The 22,867-nt window shown below is 40.2% G+C and overlaps 1 protein-coding gene across 1 annotated transcript in view; it reads right to left on the bottom strand.

Annotated features, from left to right (window-relative positions):
• The window catches only part of LOC134357707 (cadherin-18-like), a 261,240-nt gene that overhangs the window by 10,191 nt on the left and 228,182 nt on the right, over positions 1-22,867 (bottom strand). The window contains exons 8-11 of the mRNA XM_063069328.1: positions 17,317-17,453; positions 16,410-16,531; positions 15,799-15,916; positions 11,300-11,551 (exon numbers count right to left, since the gene is read on the bottom strand). Of these exons, the coding sequence (XP_062925398.1) occupies positions 11,300-11,551; positions 15,799-15,916; positions 16,410-16,531; positions 17,317-17,453 (629 nt within the window). The remainder of the gene's footprint in view (positions 1-11,299; positions 11,552-15,798; positions 15,917-16,409; positions 16,532-17,316; positions 17,454-22,867) is intronic.

Raw genomic sequence — 22,867 nt, 5'->3', positions numbered from 1 at the left:
TTTGTGTTCAGAGATGTTCTTCTGCACACCACTGTTGTAATGTGTGGCTATTTGAGTCACTATTGCCATTCCTGTCAGCTTGAACCAGTCTGGTTGTTCTCCTCAGACCTCTCTCATGAACAAGGCATTTTGTCCTGCAGAACTACCACTCACTAGATGTTTTTTTTTGTTTTTCACACCATTCTCCATAATCTCTAGACACATTACATGTGAAATTCCTAGGAAATCAGCAGTTTCTAAGATACTCAATTCACCCTATCTGGCACCAACAATTATTTCACTCTCAAAGTCACTTAGATCACATTTCTTCCCTAATCAAATGCTAGGTCTAAATAAAAACCAAACAGCTTGAACATGTGTGCATGCTTTTATGCATCGAGTTACTGCCAATTACCTATCAGCAATATTTGCATTCATAATTTGCATTCATTAATATATGGATAGATTGGGAAAATTAGGTTGATGCTGGATCCTAAGAGAGAGAATTTGTAGAATTAAGAGATGGCTTTTTAGAGCAGCGTGTGGTTAAGCCCACCAGGGTGATATTGTTTCTTGATTGAGAGGTGTGTAATGAACCAAATTTGATTAGGGAACTTAAGGATAAAGATGGCAGAGATCATAATATGGTAGACTTCATCCTGCACTTTGAGAGGGTGAAGATAATGTCAAATGTATCGCTTTTACAGAGCGGAGCAGGCCGAAGTTGATTGTAAGCGAACACTAGCAGGGATGATGACAGAACAGCAATAGCTGGAGTTTCAGAGGGTAATTCAGAAGTTGCAGAATAGATACAATCCAAAAATGAAGTATTCTAAAGGAAGGATGAGGGAACCGTGGCTGACAAGAGAAGTCAAAAATGGCCATGAGCAGTGAGTACAAGGTATTAATAATAATACATTTTTTAAAAGTAGAAATGGCTGGCTACATTGGAAAAGAGAGATATGTTCAACTGCACAACAGATAAATTGATGATATATACTGAACAAATTCAACGGTAATCTGAAGCAAATGAAATAGCCACTGACATTGAGTGCCAGTGTTGCTGAGTGCAATGGGTGGAGAAGCATAAGATTTGCTTAGAAATTTGACTGCTCCAACCAAACCAGCCAAAATGAGCCTTGCTGATATCATGAAGATAATGCAGGAACATTTAGGACCAAAACTATTGTTGATTACAGAATAATTTAGGTATCATAAGTGCAATCAAAAGGAAAGGGATTCTATTTCAGCTTACATGGCTAAATTGAAAAAAACTGTTGGGACACTGTCAGTCAGTGATGAGCTTAATGATGACCTGAGGGATCATTTAGTTCGTAGCATCAACAAGAAAGTATTGAAAAACAACTCCTGTCTGAAGTCCAACTCATGTTTAAAAGAGCAGTTGAAATCACTGTATCAATGGAAACAGCAGGGAAAGACTTAATTGAGTAGCAGTCAGGGATGAAATGAGCATGAACAAAATTGTAACGTCTAAACAGAGACCATCTTGGCCAAACAAATTGTGTTGCCATTATGGCAGAGGCTCACACACACCAGACTAATACAGATTTAAAGACAAAACTTGCAGGAAATGCAAAAAAGTAGGACTCATATGAAGAGCATGTTGGGGAATCCAAAATAAATGGTTTGCACTGTGAAGAGAAAAATATATATAAAAAGTCAAGTTGTGGTTTCAAAAAGAGCACTAATTTACATGATGATGATGAAAAATCTGACAATGATTAGAGTGACACAGGAGTGGATAGCCTTGAGATTTACAATGTGAAAACTAACAAGATACAAGCAAAGTGGGTTACACCAGAAGTTGACAGCAAATTAACTGAAATGGAATTGGACACTGACTCCGCTATTACAGTCATTCCACAAAATGAATTGGAGTGGCACTTTAAAGATTTTGAACTAATGCCTGCAGATATCTAACCAAGAACTTTCACTGGAGAAAAGATAGCTCTTGTGGGAATAATATTCATAATAGTGAAATACAACATTGTGGGGCCGTAATTGGCTGAGACAACTACAACTTAACTGGAAATCTATTCACTATATGCATGCTGCATCCCCTGCAACAGAGTCAACTGAAAATGAATTAAGAAAGGCACTGGATGATGCCACAGCTCTGTCCAAGGATGGCACTGGAAAATTCAAACATATCAAGCGTAAACATGCCACACCCAATTTTTACAAAGCCTGTCCGGTTCCTTTTGATAAAGTAGCCAGTGAGCTATTTTGCATGGAAGTTGACAGAATTCTTTCTAAGTTTGAGAGGAGCCCATGGTAAATGGCAGTGGTTCCAATAGCAAAGGAAAATTGGTCTGTAAGGATCTATCATTATATAATCTCACTATGAACCCAGTACTGAAAGGATGGAGATATTGTTGCAAACCTTCTGGAAAGAAACACTTCTGCAAGGTGGACAGCTGATGCCTACCTGCAGATGGAGATGGAAAAAGAGCCCCAAGTGTTTCTCACCATCAACACTCACAAAGGGGTTTATCGCTATATTTGGCTTTCCTTTTGAGTAGCATCTGCACCTGTATTCTGACATCATTGTTACTGGTAAGGATGACAAGGAACAACTCCAAAATCTCAATACAGTGTTTAAAAAATAGAAGATTATGAACTTAAAATATGATGCAAGGAGTGTGAATTCTTTAAACCAAGCATCACGTACTGCGGTTGCACCATTGATGCATAGGGATTACACAAGTGTACAGAGAAAATTTAGATGGTGGCAGATGCTCCTAAGTCAAAGGATGTGTAACAGTTGAGGTCCTTTTTAGGATTTGTCAAATACTATAATGTATTCTTGCCAAACCTGGCTACTGTGAATTTATTACTACAGATTGGGAAGAAATGGCAATGGACAAAGCAGTGTGGGGTGACTTTTTAAAAGGAAATGAAAATGGTGAAGTCAGACATTTTAATTACACATTATGATCCACATTGGTGAATGAATCTTGCCTGTGTTGCTTTGCCATTTGGCATTGGTGCAATCATGCCACATGTTATGAATGATGGAAATGAATGCCCCAAGCCTCTGCATCAAGCTCTTTTACTGCCGCAGAGAAAAACTACACACAGGTTGACAAAGAGGCCTTGAGTCTAGTTTGGGTAGTAAAATATTTTAACAAGTACTTGTAATTGAGAGAGTATACTCTCATTAGTGATCATCAAACACTGATGTCCATTTCCAGCCCACAGAAGGGTGTTCCAATAACAGCAGCAGCATGAACGCAGAGATGGGCTCCATTTCTCAGAGGACACCGATACAAGATTGAATTCAAGAGGGCAGCTTATTATGGAAATGCTGATAGACTGTCCCATTTGCTCTTGGAAAAGGAAATAACTGAAAACTTTACAAGAGGACACTCCTATTATGGAAGAGATATCGAAAGGAAGCCAGAAAAGACGTCACATTGTCTCAGGTCTCCATGACAACCTAAAAAGGCCGGAATGTGCAGCAGAAGTTCCAGTTCTCCCATTTTTACCAGCACTAGGTTGAACTTGCCCTTGACAGTGGTTGGTTTATATGGGGATTGAGGGTTGTTATACCACACAAGCTGAGAGCTAAAGTGTTGGAAGAGCCACAGTACATTCCAGTTATCTAGGCCTGGTCAAATTGAAAGTATTGGCTCGAAGCTTTGTCTTTTGCTCTGGAATGGATCAGCAGATCGAGCAGTTTGCCATGAACTGTTTGGGATGCCAGCACATCCAGTAGAAGCCAAAAACAGCACCACTCCATCCCTGGGAATGGCCTGCATTGCCCTAGCAGAGGATTCATGTCAATTTTGCTGGAACATTCATGGGCACAAATTTCTTGGTTGCAGTGGACGCTGCTACAAAATGGCCAGAAGTGTTCCCAATAGCTTCCACTACAGCCTTGACAATGGACCAGTTTGTGGGGTAGCAGTTTCTGCCATTCCTAAAAAATGAATGGAATAAGACAGCTTACATCTGCACCATACTACATAGCCACAAATGGTTTGGTGGAACGAATTGTCCAGAGTCTATGGAATCTACTGTGAGCAATGACAGCAGAACACACTACATTAACGCTGAACCCAAAGCTTGCAAATTTCCTTCTTGCATATCACAGTGTAGCACACTCTACAACCAACAGCTCACAAGCTATGCTGTTCCTGTATTGTCTTTTTCACTAATGCATGGATCTCCTCAAACTCGATCTCAGCTGAGGCAAATTGAGGGCTCCTCAAAAAAGGAGTTTGATGTTTCACTCCTGGACAAGCAGTCCTGGGAAGGGACTTCAGAGGTGATCTAAAGTGGCTACTTGAAAAGATTAAGAACAGAAATGGCCCACTCTCCTACACAGTGGAGATGGAGTTTGCTATCATCTGGAGATGACACATCAATGAATTGAAGAGAGCAGGGTCAACTGTTAGAGAAGAAAGGTGCACAGAGCTGTCAGAACCACTTCCTGCAGTCCCAGAATCAACTCCTACAACCACCATGGAAAAGGCCTTAGAACCTGAGATTGTTTCACAGCCACATCTCACCTGCCAAGCAGAGTGACCCCACCCTTCCCACTTGCAGAAAAGACATTTTACCAGAAGAGTAAGAACTCCTCCACAGTGATTATGTCTTTAGATATGAATGGGACACTTTAAAATTTACCATGCGCTGGATGTCTATAATGTCTATATAGTAGTTGTATTATACAATATACTGTGTGTATGTGTGTGTATATATATAGACACATACACACACACATATATGACTAGAGAGCAGTATGCTACATATTTGATTGAGATGCATTCTATCTTAAGTTGGAATTTTTGCTAAACAGGGAGTTATTTGATATTTAGTGTATTTAATATTTCAGTAATATTTGAGTAATATTGTTTGATTAAGCAGTGTTTGTTTGATTACATAATTCATTATGGGTTATATGCAAGAAGTACATGAATGGAATTGTGCCACCACGTCATATACCTGCTCCTGTGTCTTTCTTTAAATTAGTTTCTGGAGCTACAAAACATAAGGGAGACCAAAAAAAAATTTTTTCAGATATATAAAGAGCAAAAAACAGGCAAGAGTGTATACTGAACTGCTGGAAAATGATGCTGGAGAGGTAATAATGGGAAACAGTGAAGTGGCGGACAAGCTTAATAAGTATATTACATTACATTTCACTGTGGAAAACACTAGCAGTGTGCCAGAAATTCAAGAGTGCTGAGGAGCAAAAGTGAGTGTAGTTGCTATGATCAGGAGAAGGTGACTGGAAAGCTGAAAGGTCTTAAGGTAGATAAGTCACCTGAACCAGATGGACCACACCAGATCGTTAATAATGAGGTAGCTGAAGAGATGGTGGAGGTATTCATAATGAACTTTAATGAACCACTATATTCTGGAATCATTCCAGAGGATTGGAAAATGGCAAATGTCACTCCACTCTGCAAGAAGGGAGGGAGGCAGAAGAAAGAAAATTATAGGTCAGTTCGCCTAACATCCATGGTTGGGAAGATGTTTGTGTCCATTAACAACGATGAGTTTTTGGCGTACTTGGAGGTCCATGATAAAATAGGCCAAAGTCAGGAACTCTTGCCTGACAAACCTGTTGAAATTCATTGAGGAAATAACAGACAGGATAGACAAAGAAGAGTCTACTTGGATTTTCAGAAGGCCTTTGACAAGATGCTGCACATGAACCTGCTTAACAGGGAAAAAGCCCATGGTATTACAGGAAAGATACTAGCGTGGATAGACGATTGGCTGACTGGTAGGAGCAAAGAGTTGGAATAAAGGGTCCTATTCTGGTTGGCTGACACTGACTTGAGGTGTTCCACAGGGTTTAGCATTTGGAGTGCTTCATGTCATGTGTCAACTATTGGGATGACACAATTGATGGCTTCCTGGCCAAGTTTGCTGATGACACAAATGTAGGTAGAGGAGTAGTTAGTGTTGAGGAAGCAGAGAGTCTTCAGAAGGACTCAGACAGATTGGAAGATTGGGCAAAGAACTGGCAGATGAAATATAGTGTAGGGAAGTGTATAGTCCTGCACTTTGGTATAAGGAATGAACTCATAGACTATTTTCTAAGCGGGAAAAAAATTCAAAAATCGAGATGCAATGGTATTTGGAAATCCTTGTGCAGGATTCCCTGAAGGCTAATTTGCAGATTACGTCAGTATTATGGAAGGCAAATGCAATGTTGACATTCATTTCGAATATAAGAACAAGAACGTGATGCTGAGACCTTATAAGGCATTGGTAAGACCACATTTGGAGTATTGTGAGCATATTTTGGCACTTATCTAACAAAAGATGTGCTGGCACTGGAGAGAGTTCAGCGGAGGTTCACAAAAGTGATCCCGGGAATGAAAGGTTTAACATATGAGGAGTGTTTGATGACTCTGGGCCTGTACTTGCTGGAGTTTAGAAGAATGAATATTCAATATTGAATATTGAAAGACCTAGACAGAGTGAATGTAGTGAAGATATTTCATGCAGTGGGTGAGTCTAGGACCGGAGAAAATAGCCTCACAATAGAGGGACATCCATTTAGAACAGAGATGAGAAGGAATTTCCTTAGCCAGTAGGTGCTGAATTTGTGGAAATCATTGCCACAGATGGCTATCGAGGCAAAATTATTGAGTATATTTAAAGCAGAGTTTGATAATTCCTTCATTTGTCAGGGCATCAAAGGTTACAAAGAAGAGGCAGGAGAACGGAATTGAGAGCGAATGATAGAATGGTGGAGCAGACTCCATGGGTTGAGTGACCTAGCTCTACTGCTATGACTTATGGTTTGTAAAACATTGTTAATTGGATAGCTTTTGATCAGCCCTTCTGATACCTCAATTCTTGGTTATGAGTCAATTTTTTTTACTCAGCAATGAAGCTACCTATGGTAATCAGAATGAGAAAAAAAGGTGAATAATTCATGAGCATCTCATGTTATTATGATCAGTGGGTTCTCCGTGACAACTGAGTAGGCAATAGGGTGCATCGAGTTTTGCTGCTGCCTCGTAGCTCTTGCGAGTTCACTCTTAACCTTGTGTGCTGCCAATGTGGAGATGTTTACTGGAAGTGTTGGCCAGAAGGCTGGCAGCCTATGTTAATTATTTGAAGTCTAGTTCCCTTTGAAAGTACTGCTTACAGACAGCATGCTTAATCCTTTGCCTGAAGGCTGGAGAATTTCCTATCCTGTCTAGGTTACAGATTGGTGAGTGGAAAAATAAGGCAAGTGCTGCTTAAAATTATGTGAACAGAAAATGGGCGTGTAAACACCTTCTCCCACCTAAGCCTTTTTAATATGAACAGAGCCTTCTGTAGTTTAAACATGGATCGTATTTGGATATGCCTGCACTAAAAAACAAAAGAAGCTGCTTTGATCCACCTCTGATAACTGGCTCAAACACTGCTTTGGTTACACTAGTTTGACATTTCATTACTCTATTGAAAAGATTCTCTGTTGCAAAATGTGCACTATCCAGATTAGATACAAAAATAAAGCTCTGTAGCTCTCTGTTATGGAGTTTCAGTCAGCTGTAAATGATTGCACAAACTCATTCAAATAAAAGCAGGGAAAACTCCCAACCTCTTGGTTAACACTACTGAAAACAAATAGCAGCTGTTTGTGAAGTCTTGCAGATCACAAATTGCTCCCACATTTGTGCATATAAATTTCTGACCAGGCTTCAAAAAATAATTAAGTGGATGTAAATTAATGTTGACTTTCCTGAGAGATATAATGATGTGCAAATTCATTCTTAACTTCTCAGCAGAATTAAACCCCAGGAAAGCAAAGCATGTTGATTTTTAACAACACCTCAAACAGTACTTCTGGATTCATGCTAATTTGGCACTCAAGAATTAGCTTCCTTAGCATTCTAGCTTGGATCTAAAGAATGGCTATGTATTGAATTTGAAAGATGCGAACATCTTACTTGGGGATTGGTAAATCGATCATAAGTAAAAAGGCTTTACAGCAGGAATGCTGATTTAACATTGAAGGGATATATAATCAGCCATGCAGATCCTCAGAGCACCAGGACTATTCCACACATCACTGCCTGTCCTGCTCCAGAGCAAAAATAATCTAAATAGATTACCAATTTTATTAGTTCTGGTTTTCTTCTCTATGAGTTTATTTGGAAACTGAAAACACCAGTTATGCATTTGCAGAGAAATGATGTCAGGACTTCAAAGAGAACAGCTTGTTGCTTCTGGTAATACATTAGTTCAGAAAAGGTTGCACCATGCAGTTTCCAAACAAAATGTAGGGAATGCAGTTTTGGGCTCCTTATTTTAGAAAGGATATACTGACATTGGAAAGGGCTCCGAGAAGATTCACAAGAATGATTCCAGGAATGAAAGGACTACCATATGAGGAACGTCTGGCAGCTCTTGGGCTGTATTTCCTGGAGTTCAGGAGAATGAGGGGGAACCTCATAGAAATATTCCGAATGTTAAAAGGCCTGAACAGATTAGATATGGTAAAGATACTTCCCATGGTAGGGGATTCTAGGATAAGAGGGTACGACTTCAGGATTGAAGGACGTCCATTTATAACTGAGATACAGAGAAATTACTTTAGTCAGAGGGTGGTAAATCTGTAAAATTTGTTGCCACAAGCCGCAGTGGAGGCCAAGTCTTTGGGTGTATTTAAGGCAGAGATAGATCGGTTCTTGATTAGCCAGGGCATCAAAGGGTGTGGGGTGAAGGCAGGAGAGTGGGGATGACTGGAAGAATTGGATCAGCCCATGATTGAATGGCAGAGAAGACTCAATAGTCTGAATGGCCTCCTTCTGCACCTATATCTTATGGTATTGTGGAATTAGCGGGAATAATGGTGGTGGATAAAAGGGAAAGTTTACAGTTAGATGGTGGGAGCCTTCCTTTTTTATGGAGTTGACTCTGACTGGAAATTGAAATGTGTGTCCTGCAAATTACTTCTAAGGCTGGAAGATGGTGTTTGTTGGTTTGAAATAGATTTCTTCGGTAGTGAGTCAAAATGACATAATAACTAAAGCACTAATTCATAGAAACACACACACAAAACATTGACTGTTTACTTTTTCCATAGATACAACCTGGCCTGCTGAGTTCCTCCAGCATTTTATGTGTGCTACCTTGAAATTTCAGCATCTGCAGATTTTCCCATTTTAATAATAAACAGTTGTAGCTAAAATTTGAATCTATGATGCATTTTTCTTCACAGTATATGAAAAAAAACCGTTAAATTCTCTTTTCAATCTTCCAGATGTCTGAAGATCAGAAATAGATAAAGCAGTGAAAAGGATTTTAGCAGCAAAGGTGTCAGGTGGCAATCAGGATGGCACAAGGGCAGGACTTTATTTTTCCATCTGCAAACTTGTTAGCAATCATATCCCCTGCTCTTTATAGAAGCACCATGTCAACAACACTAGCTGGATCTCAGAAGACACGTGATCATTAAGAGTTAATTTGGCTATGCAGCTCGTGCAAGCAGTGGCCTTGGATTCCCTGAGTTACCAGTTCACAGTAGGTCTAAATAGATTACTGTTTGGCTCTAAAAGATGCTTTTGTTGTTTGTAAAATACAAAACATTGAGGATACTTTAAGAAGCTAATCAAACATCATGAATTAGTACAATATCTGGTACGATCTCCTGAGGAACTTCACTAAGTACAACTACAAGCAAATCAAAAACAGCAGTGACACACACAAAATGCTGGTGGAACTCAACAGGTCAGGCAGCATCTATGGAAATGAATAATCAGTCGCTGTTTCGGGCTAAGACCATTCTTCAGGACTCACTGATGATGAATCCTATGAAGGGTCTCAGCCCGAAAAATGGACTGTTGATTCACTTCCATAGATGAACGCCTGACCTGCTGAGCTCCTCCAGGATTTTGTGTGTGTTGCTCTGAATTTCCAGCATCTGCAGAATCTCTTGTGTTTAAAAAAGTAACGGTGACTAATTTCTCAAGTGCACATTGGGTGCACATCCCAGTTATGAAGTAAACACTGACAGAGTCATAAGGAGTTGAAGAATCTTTGATTTAGTTCCACTGTCTATTCATCACCTTTCCGTTGTTGTCCATTTTTGAGGTGGCATCTTCAAAAATAAGGTTTCAATTTGATTGTGAAAAGATTTTTTTGTTGTCCAGTAAAAAATGGGCATGAAAAATGGGTGTAACCAGGAATAACCTGAATCACATATTTACACTAAAGACCTAATTAAACTACCAATCTACACATCTTTGGAATACAGCAGGAAACAGAAGAAATCTGCTTGGTCACAGAGAGAACATGCAAATTTCACAATGTGTGTTGATATGTGTTTGTATGTGATGGATAAAAGTGAACAGAAGCTATTAGTTAAAAGACTGAGTTATACAAATACGTTTTACAGAAATATAAATGGATTTTCACTTCTTCATTCAATTATTATTCTGCTTTATAACTTTTGAATGAAGATTATCTGCACAAGAACTTAAAAAAAACGTTGTAGATGGGCACAGTTGAGCATATCCTAACTGATCGCATCCTGGTCTGGTATGGAAACACCAATGCCCAAGAATGGAACGGTCTGCAGAAAGTAATGGACAGAGCTCAGACCACCACAGGCAATACTCTCCCCACCACTTAATACATTTACATAGAGTATTGCTGCAGGAAAGCAGCATTCATCAGCAAAGACTTTTATCATCCAGACCATGCACTTTTCTCACAAACTTTAGCTCCCACACCACTAGGTTCAAGAATAGTTTTTATTCTACAACCACCAGGCTCCTGAACCAACATGGATAACTTCATTCACCACTACTCTGAACTGATTTTGCAACCCTACAGATTGGCTTGTAAGGACTCTTTACAGCCCGTATTCTCAGTATTATTTTATTTGTAGATTGTGATCTTTTGCCCATTGGCTGTTTGCCAGTCTTTATGTATAGTTCTTATGTAAATTTTGTTGTATGTTTTCCTGCAAATGCCTGCAAGAAAATGAACCTCAAGGTTGTATATGATAAAATATATGTACTTTGAACTTTGATCAGCCAGTTGTTTCGCATAGTATATTTTTGAGGGACTGTGAAACAACTTGCCACTCGATTATTAGCAGGTCAGACAGCATCTATGGAAACGAGTAAACAGTCGACGTTTCAGGTTGAGATTCTTCATCAGGAATGCCCTGGCCTGCTGAGTTCCTCCAGCATTTTGCTTGGATTATCAACATCTGCAGAATTTTTCTTGTTTGTCATTCCATTATCATCCGCTTTCCCCAGTGGCCCAACACCTTCAGTACAAAGCCACTTTCATTGAGTTGATACTGTTCCCACTTCCACTGAAGACTTACCCAACAGGATCACAATGCAGAGCAGGATGGCTATCAATGCCCCAGTACTCAAGCCGGCTGCAGAGAGATATGCTTCGGTGCTGCAAGTTCGAACTTTGCCATTCCTCTCACAAGCACACACCCTGATCGTTAGAGTGCTGGTGCTGCTCAGAATGGGACTCCCACTGTCGGAAACCACTATTGGCAGCTGGTAGACCTCCTGAAGCTTCCGACTGAATTTTCTGCGCCGTATCATAATGCTAGCTGTACTGTCTATAACAACAAATAGAACAAGTTAATTAAAACACAATTCACTTTTAGTGATGTTCTTGTATTACCATTTCTTTATCTGCCAAAAGTAGAGTTAAGCCATGCAATATATTGAATAGCAAGAATGTTCTTGTATTTATTTCTGCAATAATAACATTTAGAGCAGTAGTGTATTTGGAATCATAAATCAAAAGATTATGTATTTGTTTAATGAGAGTTTCTGAGTTTTTGAATAACAGGGCAAAATCATTTACTACTCTGATGATTCACTTAAACCACAAGAGTTTTTTTAGTATTTGGGATAAACAGAAACCTTATAACAGAGTACTGACTGATTACCGCTTATTATTCAACCTTGAAGCTCATTTGATTCTCCATTCATTTTGGAAAACAGTGGAGGGTGGATTGATCGAAGATGTTCTTCTATTTCATTTTCAGTTTTGTAGGACCAACAAGTAGTCAATTGAGATGGATTGTACGAAATGTTAACAGATTGTTTACATATTATGCTCACACAAGTCTTGCTACACTTAGATACATTTTAGGGAAGAATTATCACAGTATATGTATGCATATATAGTGTGAGAGGCGAATATAGGGAGGAATTTATAAAGTGCATCCAGGAGATTATTTTATTGCTAATGCAAAGCTATTCCATAAGACCACAAGACATAGGAGCAGAATTAGGCCATTTGGCCCATCAGGTCTGCTCCACCATTCAATCATGGCTGATCCCTTCCCCCACTCTTCAACCCTATTCCCCAGCCTTCTCTCCGTAACCTTTGATGCCATGTCCAATCAAGAACCTACCAATCTCTGCCTTAACCACACACAATAACCTGGCCTCCACAGCTATCTGTGGTAACAAATTCCACATATTCACCACCCTCTGGCTAAATAAATTTCTCCGCACTTCAGTTTTTAATGAAAACCTCTCTATCCTGAGCTGTGCCCTCTTACCGTTGACTCCTCCACCACGGGAAACACCCTTTCCCATATCTACTCTGTCTAGGCCTTTCAACATTTGAAATTTCAATGATATCCCCCCCTCATCCTTCTAAATTTCAGTGAGTACAGACCCAGAGCCATCAAACTTTCCTTGTATGAAAACCCTTTCATTCCCAGAATCAACCTTGTGAACCTCTGGACCCTCTCCAATGCCAGCACATCTTTTCTTACATGAGGAGCCCAAAGCTGTTCACAACACTCAAGGAGAGACCTTACCAGTGCCTTATAAAGCCTCAGCATCACACGCCTGTTCTTGTATTCAAGACTTCTTGAAATGAATGCTAACATTGCATTTGCCTTCCTCACTATCGACTCAACCTGTAAGTTAACCTCCAGGGTGTTCTGCACAAGGACTCCCAAGTCCCTCTGCATCTCAGATTCCTGGATTTTCTCCCTGTTTAGAAAACAGTCTGCACATTTATTTCTACGACCAAAGTACATGACTATGTATTTTCCAATATTGTATTTCATTTGCCACTTTCTTGCCATTCTCCTGAAGCCCTTCTACAGCCTACCTGTTTCCTCAACACTGCTTGCCCCTCCACCAATCTTTGTATCATCTGAAAACTTGGCAACAAAGCCATCTATTCCATTATCTAGATCATTGATACACAGCATGAGAAGAAGTGGTCTATACCAGAGAAGTTATACTGAATTTAGTCCTGTACAATGAAGCTACATAAGGAGGCTGTCTTCTGTTCCCGGGCCGAGTGGAGAGCTCACCACTACCCAGAGGTTCCAAGTCAAGTCCTGGCTCTGGGCGGTGTTCAAGTACCATGTCAAGTCCTGGCCCTGGCGACGTTCAAGTACCATGTCAAGTCCTGGCCCTGGCGGCTCCCCAGTTCTGAGTCATGTCCTGCCCTGGCAGTCTGTGATTCCTGTCCTACCCCCTTGTCTGAAACCCTTCTCTGCCCCTCTCGCCTCTAGCCCTCGTCTGCAGCCCCCACCTGCACTTCGGTCTAGTTCCATCGCCGGAGCTAGATAGGTACTGTCTGGTGTCCATTCGTGTTGGTCTTGTCTTGTCTTGTCCTCGCCTCCGTGGGGTAAGTCAGGCCATCTTGCCGTTGCCTCGCTGGGAGTCGTGTCTTGTCTTGTCCTCGCCTCTGGGGAGTAAGTCAGGCCGTCTTGCCGTTGCCCCGCAGAGGGTCATGAGTCCCGGCCCTATGTCCTGTACCCAAGGAGGGGTCCCGGCTCTCTATTCTGTGTGTGAGTCCCGGCCCTATGTCCTGTACCCAAGGAGGGGTCCTGGCTCTCTGTTCTGTGTGTGAGTCCTGGCCCTATGTCCTGTACCCAAGGAGGGGTCCCAGCTCACTGTTCTGTGTGCGAGTCCCGGCCCTATGTCCTGTACCCAAGGAGGGGTCCCAGCTCACTGTTCTGTGTGTGAGTCCTGGCCCTATGTCCTGTACCCAAGGAGGGGTCCCAGCTCACTGTTCTGTGTGCGAGTCCCGGCCCTATGTCCTGTACCCAAGGAGGGGTCCCGACTCTGTGTTCTGTGTATGTGTCCATAGTTCCATGTACCTGCTCCCCTAGACCGAGGCCCTGTATTTCCATGTTCCTCCTCTCCCTAGCCCATGTCATGTCCATGCCTGGTTCTGGGGTCCGAGCCAAAGGCAAGACCCAGGTACAGGGTCCTTGTCCAGTCTCGGGCTCGGAGTCCATACCCTAGCCTCTTCATGTCGCCTCTAGTTCTGGGAGCCGGTTCCGAGTCCAAGGCCAGACCCTTGGTCCAGCCTAGTCGTAGTTCTGAGTCCTTATCCTGTTCGCTATTCCTGCTGCTGCCTTGCTCTCCTCGTATCGTACAATAAACTAAACCTAAGTAACCTCACAAGATGTGTCTTGCATTTGGGTCCACCCTTGCTTCCTATGCCCCTGCCATTGTGACAATATCTGGAAACTTATTTAATCAAATATTAGCTGCAAAATACATTTATGTTAAATTCTGTTACTGTTTTGAGATGGAGGGAATAATATATTCATAAAAAATAATATTAAGATCACTGGTACGAAGTATGGATACGTTAATATTCTTGGAGGCTAATTTCAACAATTTTGTGATTGAGGTTGTTTTGATTCTTTGGGAATATATGATAAATGAGATTCATGGTGCAGGGATCAGATGTTTCAAATTTATTCAATTATACAAAAGTAAATTAGTCCAGCTGGATGATTTTTGGAAAGAATAATATCAGAAAATTATGTATTTGAACCATTTTTCTTATTTGCATGAAATCATGCACTTTTTAGAATTAATTCACAAATTTGTCTTCAAAGTAATAAATCACTATTTCTACAATTAGCAAGTCAATCAAGCTAAGAAACAAGTTCCTCCCCCCTTTTCTTTCTTCCATGGCCTTCTGTCCTTTCCTAATAGATTTCCCCTTCTCCAGCCACTGAAACTCTTTCACCAACGAACTTCCCAGCTTTTTACTTCACTCCTCTCCCTCCTAATTTTACCTATCACCTTGTGTTTCTCCCTCCCTTATCCCACCTTTTAAATCTACTCCTCGTCTTTTTGTCTCCAGATCTGCTGAAGGGGTTGGGCCCGAAATGTTGACTGTACTCTTTTTTCATAGATGCAGCCTGGCCTGCTGATTTCCTCCAGCATTTTGTGTGCGTTGCTCCAATTTCATCAGTACATTTGAAAACATATTCAGCCTTTATTTCTTAATATAAGGATGTGAATTTACTCAAGTCTAAATTCATAATCATATTAGTATGTCTTTAAATTCACAATTAGCTTATCAGCTAACTTAAAATGCCATAGTTGTGATTTTCAAATCCTTTGACCAGTATGTTGAGATTTAACTTGAAGTTTATGATATACTTTCAAAGCGTCAATGACAAATTGGAGAAGTAACCTAGCAACTGCATGAATACCAAATTAACTGTGTGGGGGCTCAAGTTACATGTCGCCCATTATAGACAACATTGTGCCAATAAACGTCGAAGAGAAAGAGAAGCAATCTCAAACCTGAGAGGATGTAGGATATTGAATGGATTCAGAGTAAAAAATAAACTATGAAATGAACAAAAAAAAGCTCCTGCCAAAGAGGAAAATAAGTATTTTAAAGAACATGAGCAGTAATGAGGACATTTCCCCTCAGGTCTGCTCAACTACTGAAAAAAATATGATGTTTGATCTTCTGTCTGCATTCTTTCTCCCCAAAATAGGGTAACACCTTATTGGAACACTTTTCTTAAAGTAATTTCAGGTTGATTATATTCCTAATGTGATTCATTACCTTCATTATCCCGTAGAGTAAAATTTGGGTTTGGCGGGAAAGTATCCACAAGGGCGAAATGAAACCGTGGTCCATTTGCAAAGTCATCCTTGTCTGTAGCACTTACTGTATGAATAACCTAAAAGTAGCAAACAAACAGATGCAAATTCTGTATATCTGACTTCTGCCTAATATAAATCTTGATATATCTAATTAAGTTTTTCTTCACGTTTCTACAAAAAATTGTGACATGATTCTCTTAAGGAAATGGAAATTTATCATTAGTTTACATTTACCTGGAAACTACATTAGAGAAAGGAACACAGAGTTTTCCAACTTAAACTTTCATCCTTGATAGATTTCACTGAACAACTGTAAGTTAACATTTGAGCTTTGAACACTGTTTGCAAAATGTAGTTCTGGTAAATTCAGAAGATTTTGTTTTATAATCTTCAGAAGTAGAATAAAACATTAATAAGTATTAGGCAGCAAGCTAAGTGCTACTGATCAGGGATGAATTTCTAGCCTTTAATATTTATAATATTCAGGCAATTTTACGATTAACTTTTTTCCATATAATAAATTATAACACAAGTCTGTGATAGTTATTGCAAATAAAATTACTTCTGTACCTGACCAGGTTTGGCATTTTCACAAAGGATTGTGTCGTAATCCTTCACAATCTCTGGTGCATGATCATTAAAGTCAAGAACCTGAATGGCAACAGGAACTTGCCTAATCTGGGATGGATTGGCTACAAAATAATTAAAAAGAAAATCATATAAATAGTCTCATCCCTTCATGCATAAAATTTGTGCAAATATACACAGAGCACAATAACAAAACTAATATGATGTTAACTCGTGCATTTCTGAGTGACAATTTGACAAATTTGCAAAAAAAAAGAACTGGAATTGCCTCCAGTACATAAAACTGCTAGAGAAAGGTACCCATTTTCCAATATTAATAAAAGCTCATAAGATAACTAGTAATTTCAGATTTAAATGACATTGGGCATAGATTATAAATACAATTTTTAATTATCTGTTTATTTATTATGAAGATCAACTGAATTGCATGTTTGTTATTTTTCTCCTTTTATTAGATGTGTCAAGCAGATTTATTTCCTGTGTGAATGAAATGAAAAGCTACTTGTTTAATTAGTTTACAAATATAATACATTAACATGTTGTAGACTGCAAAATCAAAGTTAATGCATCAGAATAGTAGGCAGAGTTAAAACTAACAGCTAATTCGGTTACTTCAATTTTTCAACAAGTAGGTTAGGCTGAAATTGCCACCAACTTTTTGTATATGGGTTGAAATAAATCAATAAATGACATTAAAAAGGTTGCAATTTACCATTTATCACAAAGAACTCATTCAAACATGCAACAGGTAACATCAAAAGGAAGACCACATGATTAAATGGAAGCTTTTTAAGTGTGGTTGAAAAATGCCTGACCCACTTGACAGCCCCCCAAGTTCAATAATTTTGGAAGATGTAAAATAATTAAAGGTTTAAGCTCACACACTTACCAAGTTCTGATGCAAAGATTGTAATGTTGTGCCAAGGTACATCTTCCCTATCAAGTTCCCTTGTGGTCTTTATAACTCCACTGTTAGCGTCTATGCTGAAATATCTCTCTACTTCTTCATCGTCTTCAATGAAGTATCTAGCAGGAAGTAATTTAAAGTAATTGGAGGTTCGCAAAAGGACCCAACTAGGTATTACTTCTTGATCTGATATAAATTGATTTCAACTTAATTTCACACAAGCTGTTAGTATCTTCACATTTAACTAAACAATTTGAACATCAAAATCTTTATAATGATGTGTAGTTTATTGATCAAGAAAAGCATTTTGTTTATTTAAATCTGAGTCTCATTCACCTTAACAATGGCCGTGTCATAATAAAATTTGGCAAGCTTTTAATTAAAAAGAAAGTTGGAATTAAAATGAAGAGTTGGGATTTATAAAGCACCTCCACAGCTTCTGGATATCCCCAAAATACTTGGCAATCAACTAAATTGAATATAATCACTGTTGTAGAAAAACAGATTGTGTAAGGTACGAGCAAAATGAATGAAATAATTCCTTTTTGGCCAGTGCCTCTGAGAAAGGTTGTACAGCTGCTTTGTAGCTGTACAATAAACATTTCGCTCATGAACCTGCCATGAAAAGTGCTGTGGAACAACAGGACAAATAAAAAAAAAACTTGAGATATTAAAGGGACTTTCATTCGGCACAAAATAAATCAGGTATTGGTCCAGTTGCTTTGAAAGGTTGAGATTAGGATAAACTGACAAGGAGTTTTGGATGTTTCTGATCATTAGACAGTGATGGCAGAGTAGGTGTTGTGGGCAAGGGTACAGGAAGTGCTATGAGATGGGCACTAGCTCTGCTGGTTGAGGAATGAATGAGATTTATGTTTGGTCAACATAAAGGCTGGTTTGACAGATTGGTTGCTAAGTTGGAAGGGCATAGGTGGTAGTGTAGTTCTATTGGTGAGAGATGGAATTACATCTATAGAAAGAGGTGATATAGTATCAGAGAATGTCAACTCTTTGTGGGTGGAGTTAAAACTGCAAGGGTGAGAAAAACATTATGGGAAACATATATAGGCCTCCAAATGGTAGCCAAGATGTGGGATTGAGATTGCAAAAGGAGCTGGAAAGGGCATGTAATAAGGGTAATGGCACAATTGTAAAGAGGACTTCAATATGCAAGGGGGTAGGGAAAATTTGGTTGGTGTCGGATCACAAGAGAGGGAATTTGTTGAATGTCTATGAGATGACTCTTTAAGAACAGCTGAGTCTACAAGCAAAAATATTATCTTAGATTGGGTGTTGAATAATAACCCCGATTTTATTAATGTACAGGCACCCTTAGGAGGCAGTGGTCATAATATGATTGAATTCATACTTCAGTTTGAGAGGGAGAAGCAGAAGTCACATGTATCAGTATCACAATGGGAAAAAAGGGAATTACAGAGGCATGAGAAAGGAGCTTGCCCAGGTGGATTGGAGGGGGATACTGGTGGGGATGACAGCAGAACAGAGGTGGCTGAAGTTTTTGGGAATATTTCACAAGGCGCAGGACATGTCCCACAGAAGAGGTTGTTCTCAGATGGCAGGGCTAGGCAACTGTGGCTGACAAGGGAAGTTAAGGACTGCACAAAAGCCAAGAAAAGGGCATCTAAAGCAGCAAAAGTGAGTGGGAAGTTGGATGATTGGGAAGCTTTTAAAATCCAACAAAAGGTAACTAAAAAAAGCTATAAAGCAGGATATGAAAGGCTTTTATTCAGTTATATAAAGAATAAAAGGGAGGTGAGAGTTGACATTGGACCACTGAAAAATGAAGCTTGTGAGGTGGTAATGGGGGACAATGAAATAGCAGGTGATCTTAATGAGTACTTTGCTTCAGTCTTTACTGTAGAAGACACTAGCCATATGCCCGAGGTCTGTGAGTGTCAGGTAGCAGAAGTGAGTGCTATTGCTATTACACAGGAAAAAGTGACAGGCAGACTGAAAGGTCTTAAGGCAGATAATTCACTGGAATCAAATGGGCTACATCCCAGAGTGCTGAAAGGCATTGCTGAAGAGATAATGGATGGATCGGTCACGATCTTTCAAGAATCACTTGATTGTGGCATGGTCCCAGAGGATTGGAAAATTTTAAATGTCACTCCATTCTTTGAGAAGGGAGGAAGACAAAAGAAAGGAAATTATTGGCCAGTTAGCCTAACCTCAGTGGCTGGGAAATTGTTGGAGTGTATTATTAAGGACGAGGTTTCGGGGTACTTGGAGACTATTGATAAAATAAGTTAAAGTCAGCATGGTTTCTGTGGAGGGAAATCTTGTTTGACAAACCTGTTAGAATTCTTCAAGGAAGTAACAAGCAGGGTGGACAAAAGCAAGGTAGTGGATGTTATGTACTTAGATCTTCAAAAGTCACTTGATAAGGGACCTCACATGAGGCTGCTTAACAAGATAAAATCTTGTCCAACATATATTCTCCGTAACTTCCGCCACCTTCAACGAGATCCCACCACTAAGCACATCTTTCCCTCCCCACCTCTCTCTGCTTTCCGCAGGGATCGCTCCCTACGCGACTCCCTTGTCCATTCGTCCTTCCCATCCCTCCCCACTGATCTCCCTCCTGGCACTTATCCGTGTAAGCAGAACAAGTGCTACACATGCCCTTACACTTCCTCCCTTACCACTATTCAGGGCCCCAAACAGTCCTTCCAGGTGAGGCGACACTTCACCTGTGAGTCAACTGGGGTGATATACTGCGTCCGGTGCTCCCGATGTGGCCTTCTATATATTGGCGAGACCCGACGCAGACTGGGAGACCGCTTTGCTGAACACCTGCAGAGAAAGCAGGATCTTCCAGTGGCCACACATTTTAATTCCACATCCCATTCCCATTCTGACATGTCTATCCACGGCCTCCTCTACTGTAAAGGTGAAGCCACACTCAGGTTGGAGGAACAACACCTTATATTCCGTCTGGGTAGCCTCCAACCTGATGGCATGAACATCGACTTCTCCAACTTCCGCTAAAGCCCCACCTCCCCTTCGTACCCCATTCGTTATTTATTTTTATACACACATTCTTTTTCTCACTCTCCCTTTTCTCCCTCTGTCCCTCTGACTATACTCCTTGCCCATCCTCTGGGTTCCCCCCCCCCCACCCCGTCTTTCTCCCCGGACCTCCTGTCCCATGATCCTCTCATATCCCCTTTGCCAATCACCTGTCCAGCTCTTGGCTCCATCCCTCCCCCTCCTGTCTTCTCCTATCATTTTGGATCTCCCCCTCCCCCTCCCACTTTCAAATCTCTTACTAACTCTTCCTTCAGTTAGTCCTGACGAAGGGTCTCGGCCTGAAACGTCGACTGTACCTCTTCCTAGAGATGCTGCCTTGCCTGCTGCGTTCACCAGCAACTTTGATGTGTGTTGTTTAAGATAAATCTTATGGTGTTACAGGAAACATACTGGTATGGTTAAAGGAATAGCTGTCAGGCAGGAGGTATTGAGTGGAAATAAAGGTGGCCTTTTTTGGTTGGATGCCAGAGACAAGTGGTGTTCCTCGGCGTCAGTACCTGAACTGCTACTTTTCACATTGTTTGTCAGTGATTTAGATAGTGGAATTGATGGCGTTGTGGCAAAGTTTGCGGATGATACGAAGATAGGTGGAGGGGTAGGTAGTGCTGAGGGAGGCAATGCAATTGCTGCAGGACTTAGACAAGTTAGAAAGAATGGACAAAAAAAAGTGGCAGGTGGAATACAGTGTTGGGAAATGTATGATTTGGTAAAAGGAACAACAGTGCAGCCTATTATCTAAATGGGGAGAAAATTCAAACATCAGAGGTTTTAAAGGGAATTAGGAGTCCTCATGCAAGACTCCCAGAAGGTTAATTCATAGGTTGACTCTGTGGTAAAGAAGGCAAATGAAATGTCGACATTTATTTCAAGTGGAATAGAATATAAAAGCAAGGAGATAGTGCTGAGCCTTTTTAAGACACTAGTCAAACTGTTCTTGGAGTATTGTCAACAGTTTTGGGCACCTTATCTCAGAAAGGATGTATTGTTATTGGAGAAAGTCCAGATGAGGATCACAAAGATAATTCTGGGAATGAAGGGGTTAACATATGAGGAGCAATTGGATGCTTTGGGCCTGTACTCACTGGAATTTAGAAGAATGCGGGAGGACCTCATTGAAACCTACCGAATGTTGAAAAGACTAAATAAGGTGGATGTGGAGAGGATGTTTCCTCTGGTGGAAATATCCAGAACTAGGGGACACAGCCTCCAAATTGAAGGGTAACCTTTTAGAACAGAAGTAAGGAAGAATTTTTTTTAGTCAAAGTGTGGTGAATCTGTGAAATGCTCTGCCACAGACTGCGGTGGAGTCTGTGGGTATATTCAAAGCAGAAGTTGATAGTTTCCTGATTGGTCGGAGCATCAAGGGAAATGGTGAGAGGGCAGGAGTATGGGTTTGTGTGGGATCCAGGATCAGCCATGATGAAATGGCGCAGCGAAATCAATGGGCTGAATGGCCTAATTCTGCTCGTATGTCTTACTGTCTTACAGTCCTATGGGTGTCTTTGTGGGAGACAGGGAATTAGATGGATTGAAGGAGAACCAGTTAAGTACCTACTTAAAAAAGAAACTATGTGAGATAGGTTCCCAGTATCAGCCTGAAATCTGATCAGCTCGGTTGACTTTCGGTCATGCTGAAGTGTAGATCACAAGAGCTGTGAAAATTTACTTCTGCATGAGCAGTCTATGGTCAATGGAGATTAGGAAAGGAAATTGAAAATAAAATGACTGAACTGATGTCTTGGTGTGTTTCACAGACTATTGGATGCCATTGACTATGTCTGAAGTCTTCTGTGTGTGAGCGTGACAGGAGATCCAGAATAACACTCTAAATTTGTATTAATATTGATTTTCAATATCATCACTTGCGATTAAGATTGAATTGTATAGCACACGAAGGGTGTCTGTGGATGAATCTGACTGAGTTGTTTCAGTGAAGTTGATTGAGGTATGAACATATTCAGGATGATGGTGAAAATAGTCTAGTTCTTCTTCAAACTACATGCTAAGTTATATTATGTGCAACGGACGGGGCAGATTTGTTCAAAGTCTCATCCACCTCTTTACAGAGAGAAATAGAACTAAAGTTATAGGATGGTAATCTTTCAACAGGTTGTGAATCAGTTGGAGATACGTAAAACAGTTTAATCAAGTACAGAGTTAAAGCCAGAAAATACAAATAATTAAGATCTGTGATGGCACAGAAGCCAGGAAAAATAAATGACAAAACCTTTGAAAGTAAAAGAGAAATGTAATTAAAATATAATTTTAATTTGAAGATACAAATAATCCTCACCAACATCTATTGTCTATATAGTTGGCAATAATGATCTGAAATTGTTGGCACCTGAGACTGGAAAGCACCTTGTCATAAACTGGGATATTGTGTATTAAGCTGTTGTTGAACTTCATTGAATCAACAATGAAGAATGCAAGGTATGATAGTACAGTTCCAGATCTTCTGTCATTTTAGTTCTTCTCA

The sequence above is a fragment of the Mobula hypostoma genome, chromosome 17, assembly GCF_963921235.1.
Source record: "Mobula hypostoma chromosome 17, sMobHyp1.1, whole genome shotgun sequence".
Classification (NCBI taxonomy): domain Eukaryota; kingdom Metazoa; phylum Chordata; class Chondrichthyes; order Myliobatiformes; family Myliobatidae; genus Mobula; species Mobula hypostoma.
Note: the sequence above shows the minus strand (reverse complement) of the source record. Positions and strands in the feature narration are given on the sequence as shown.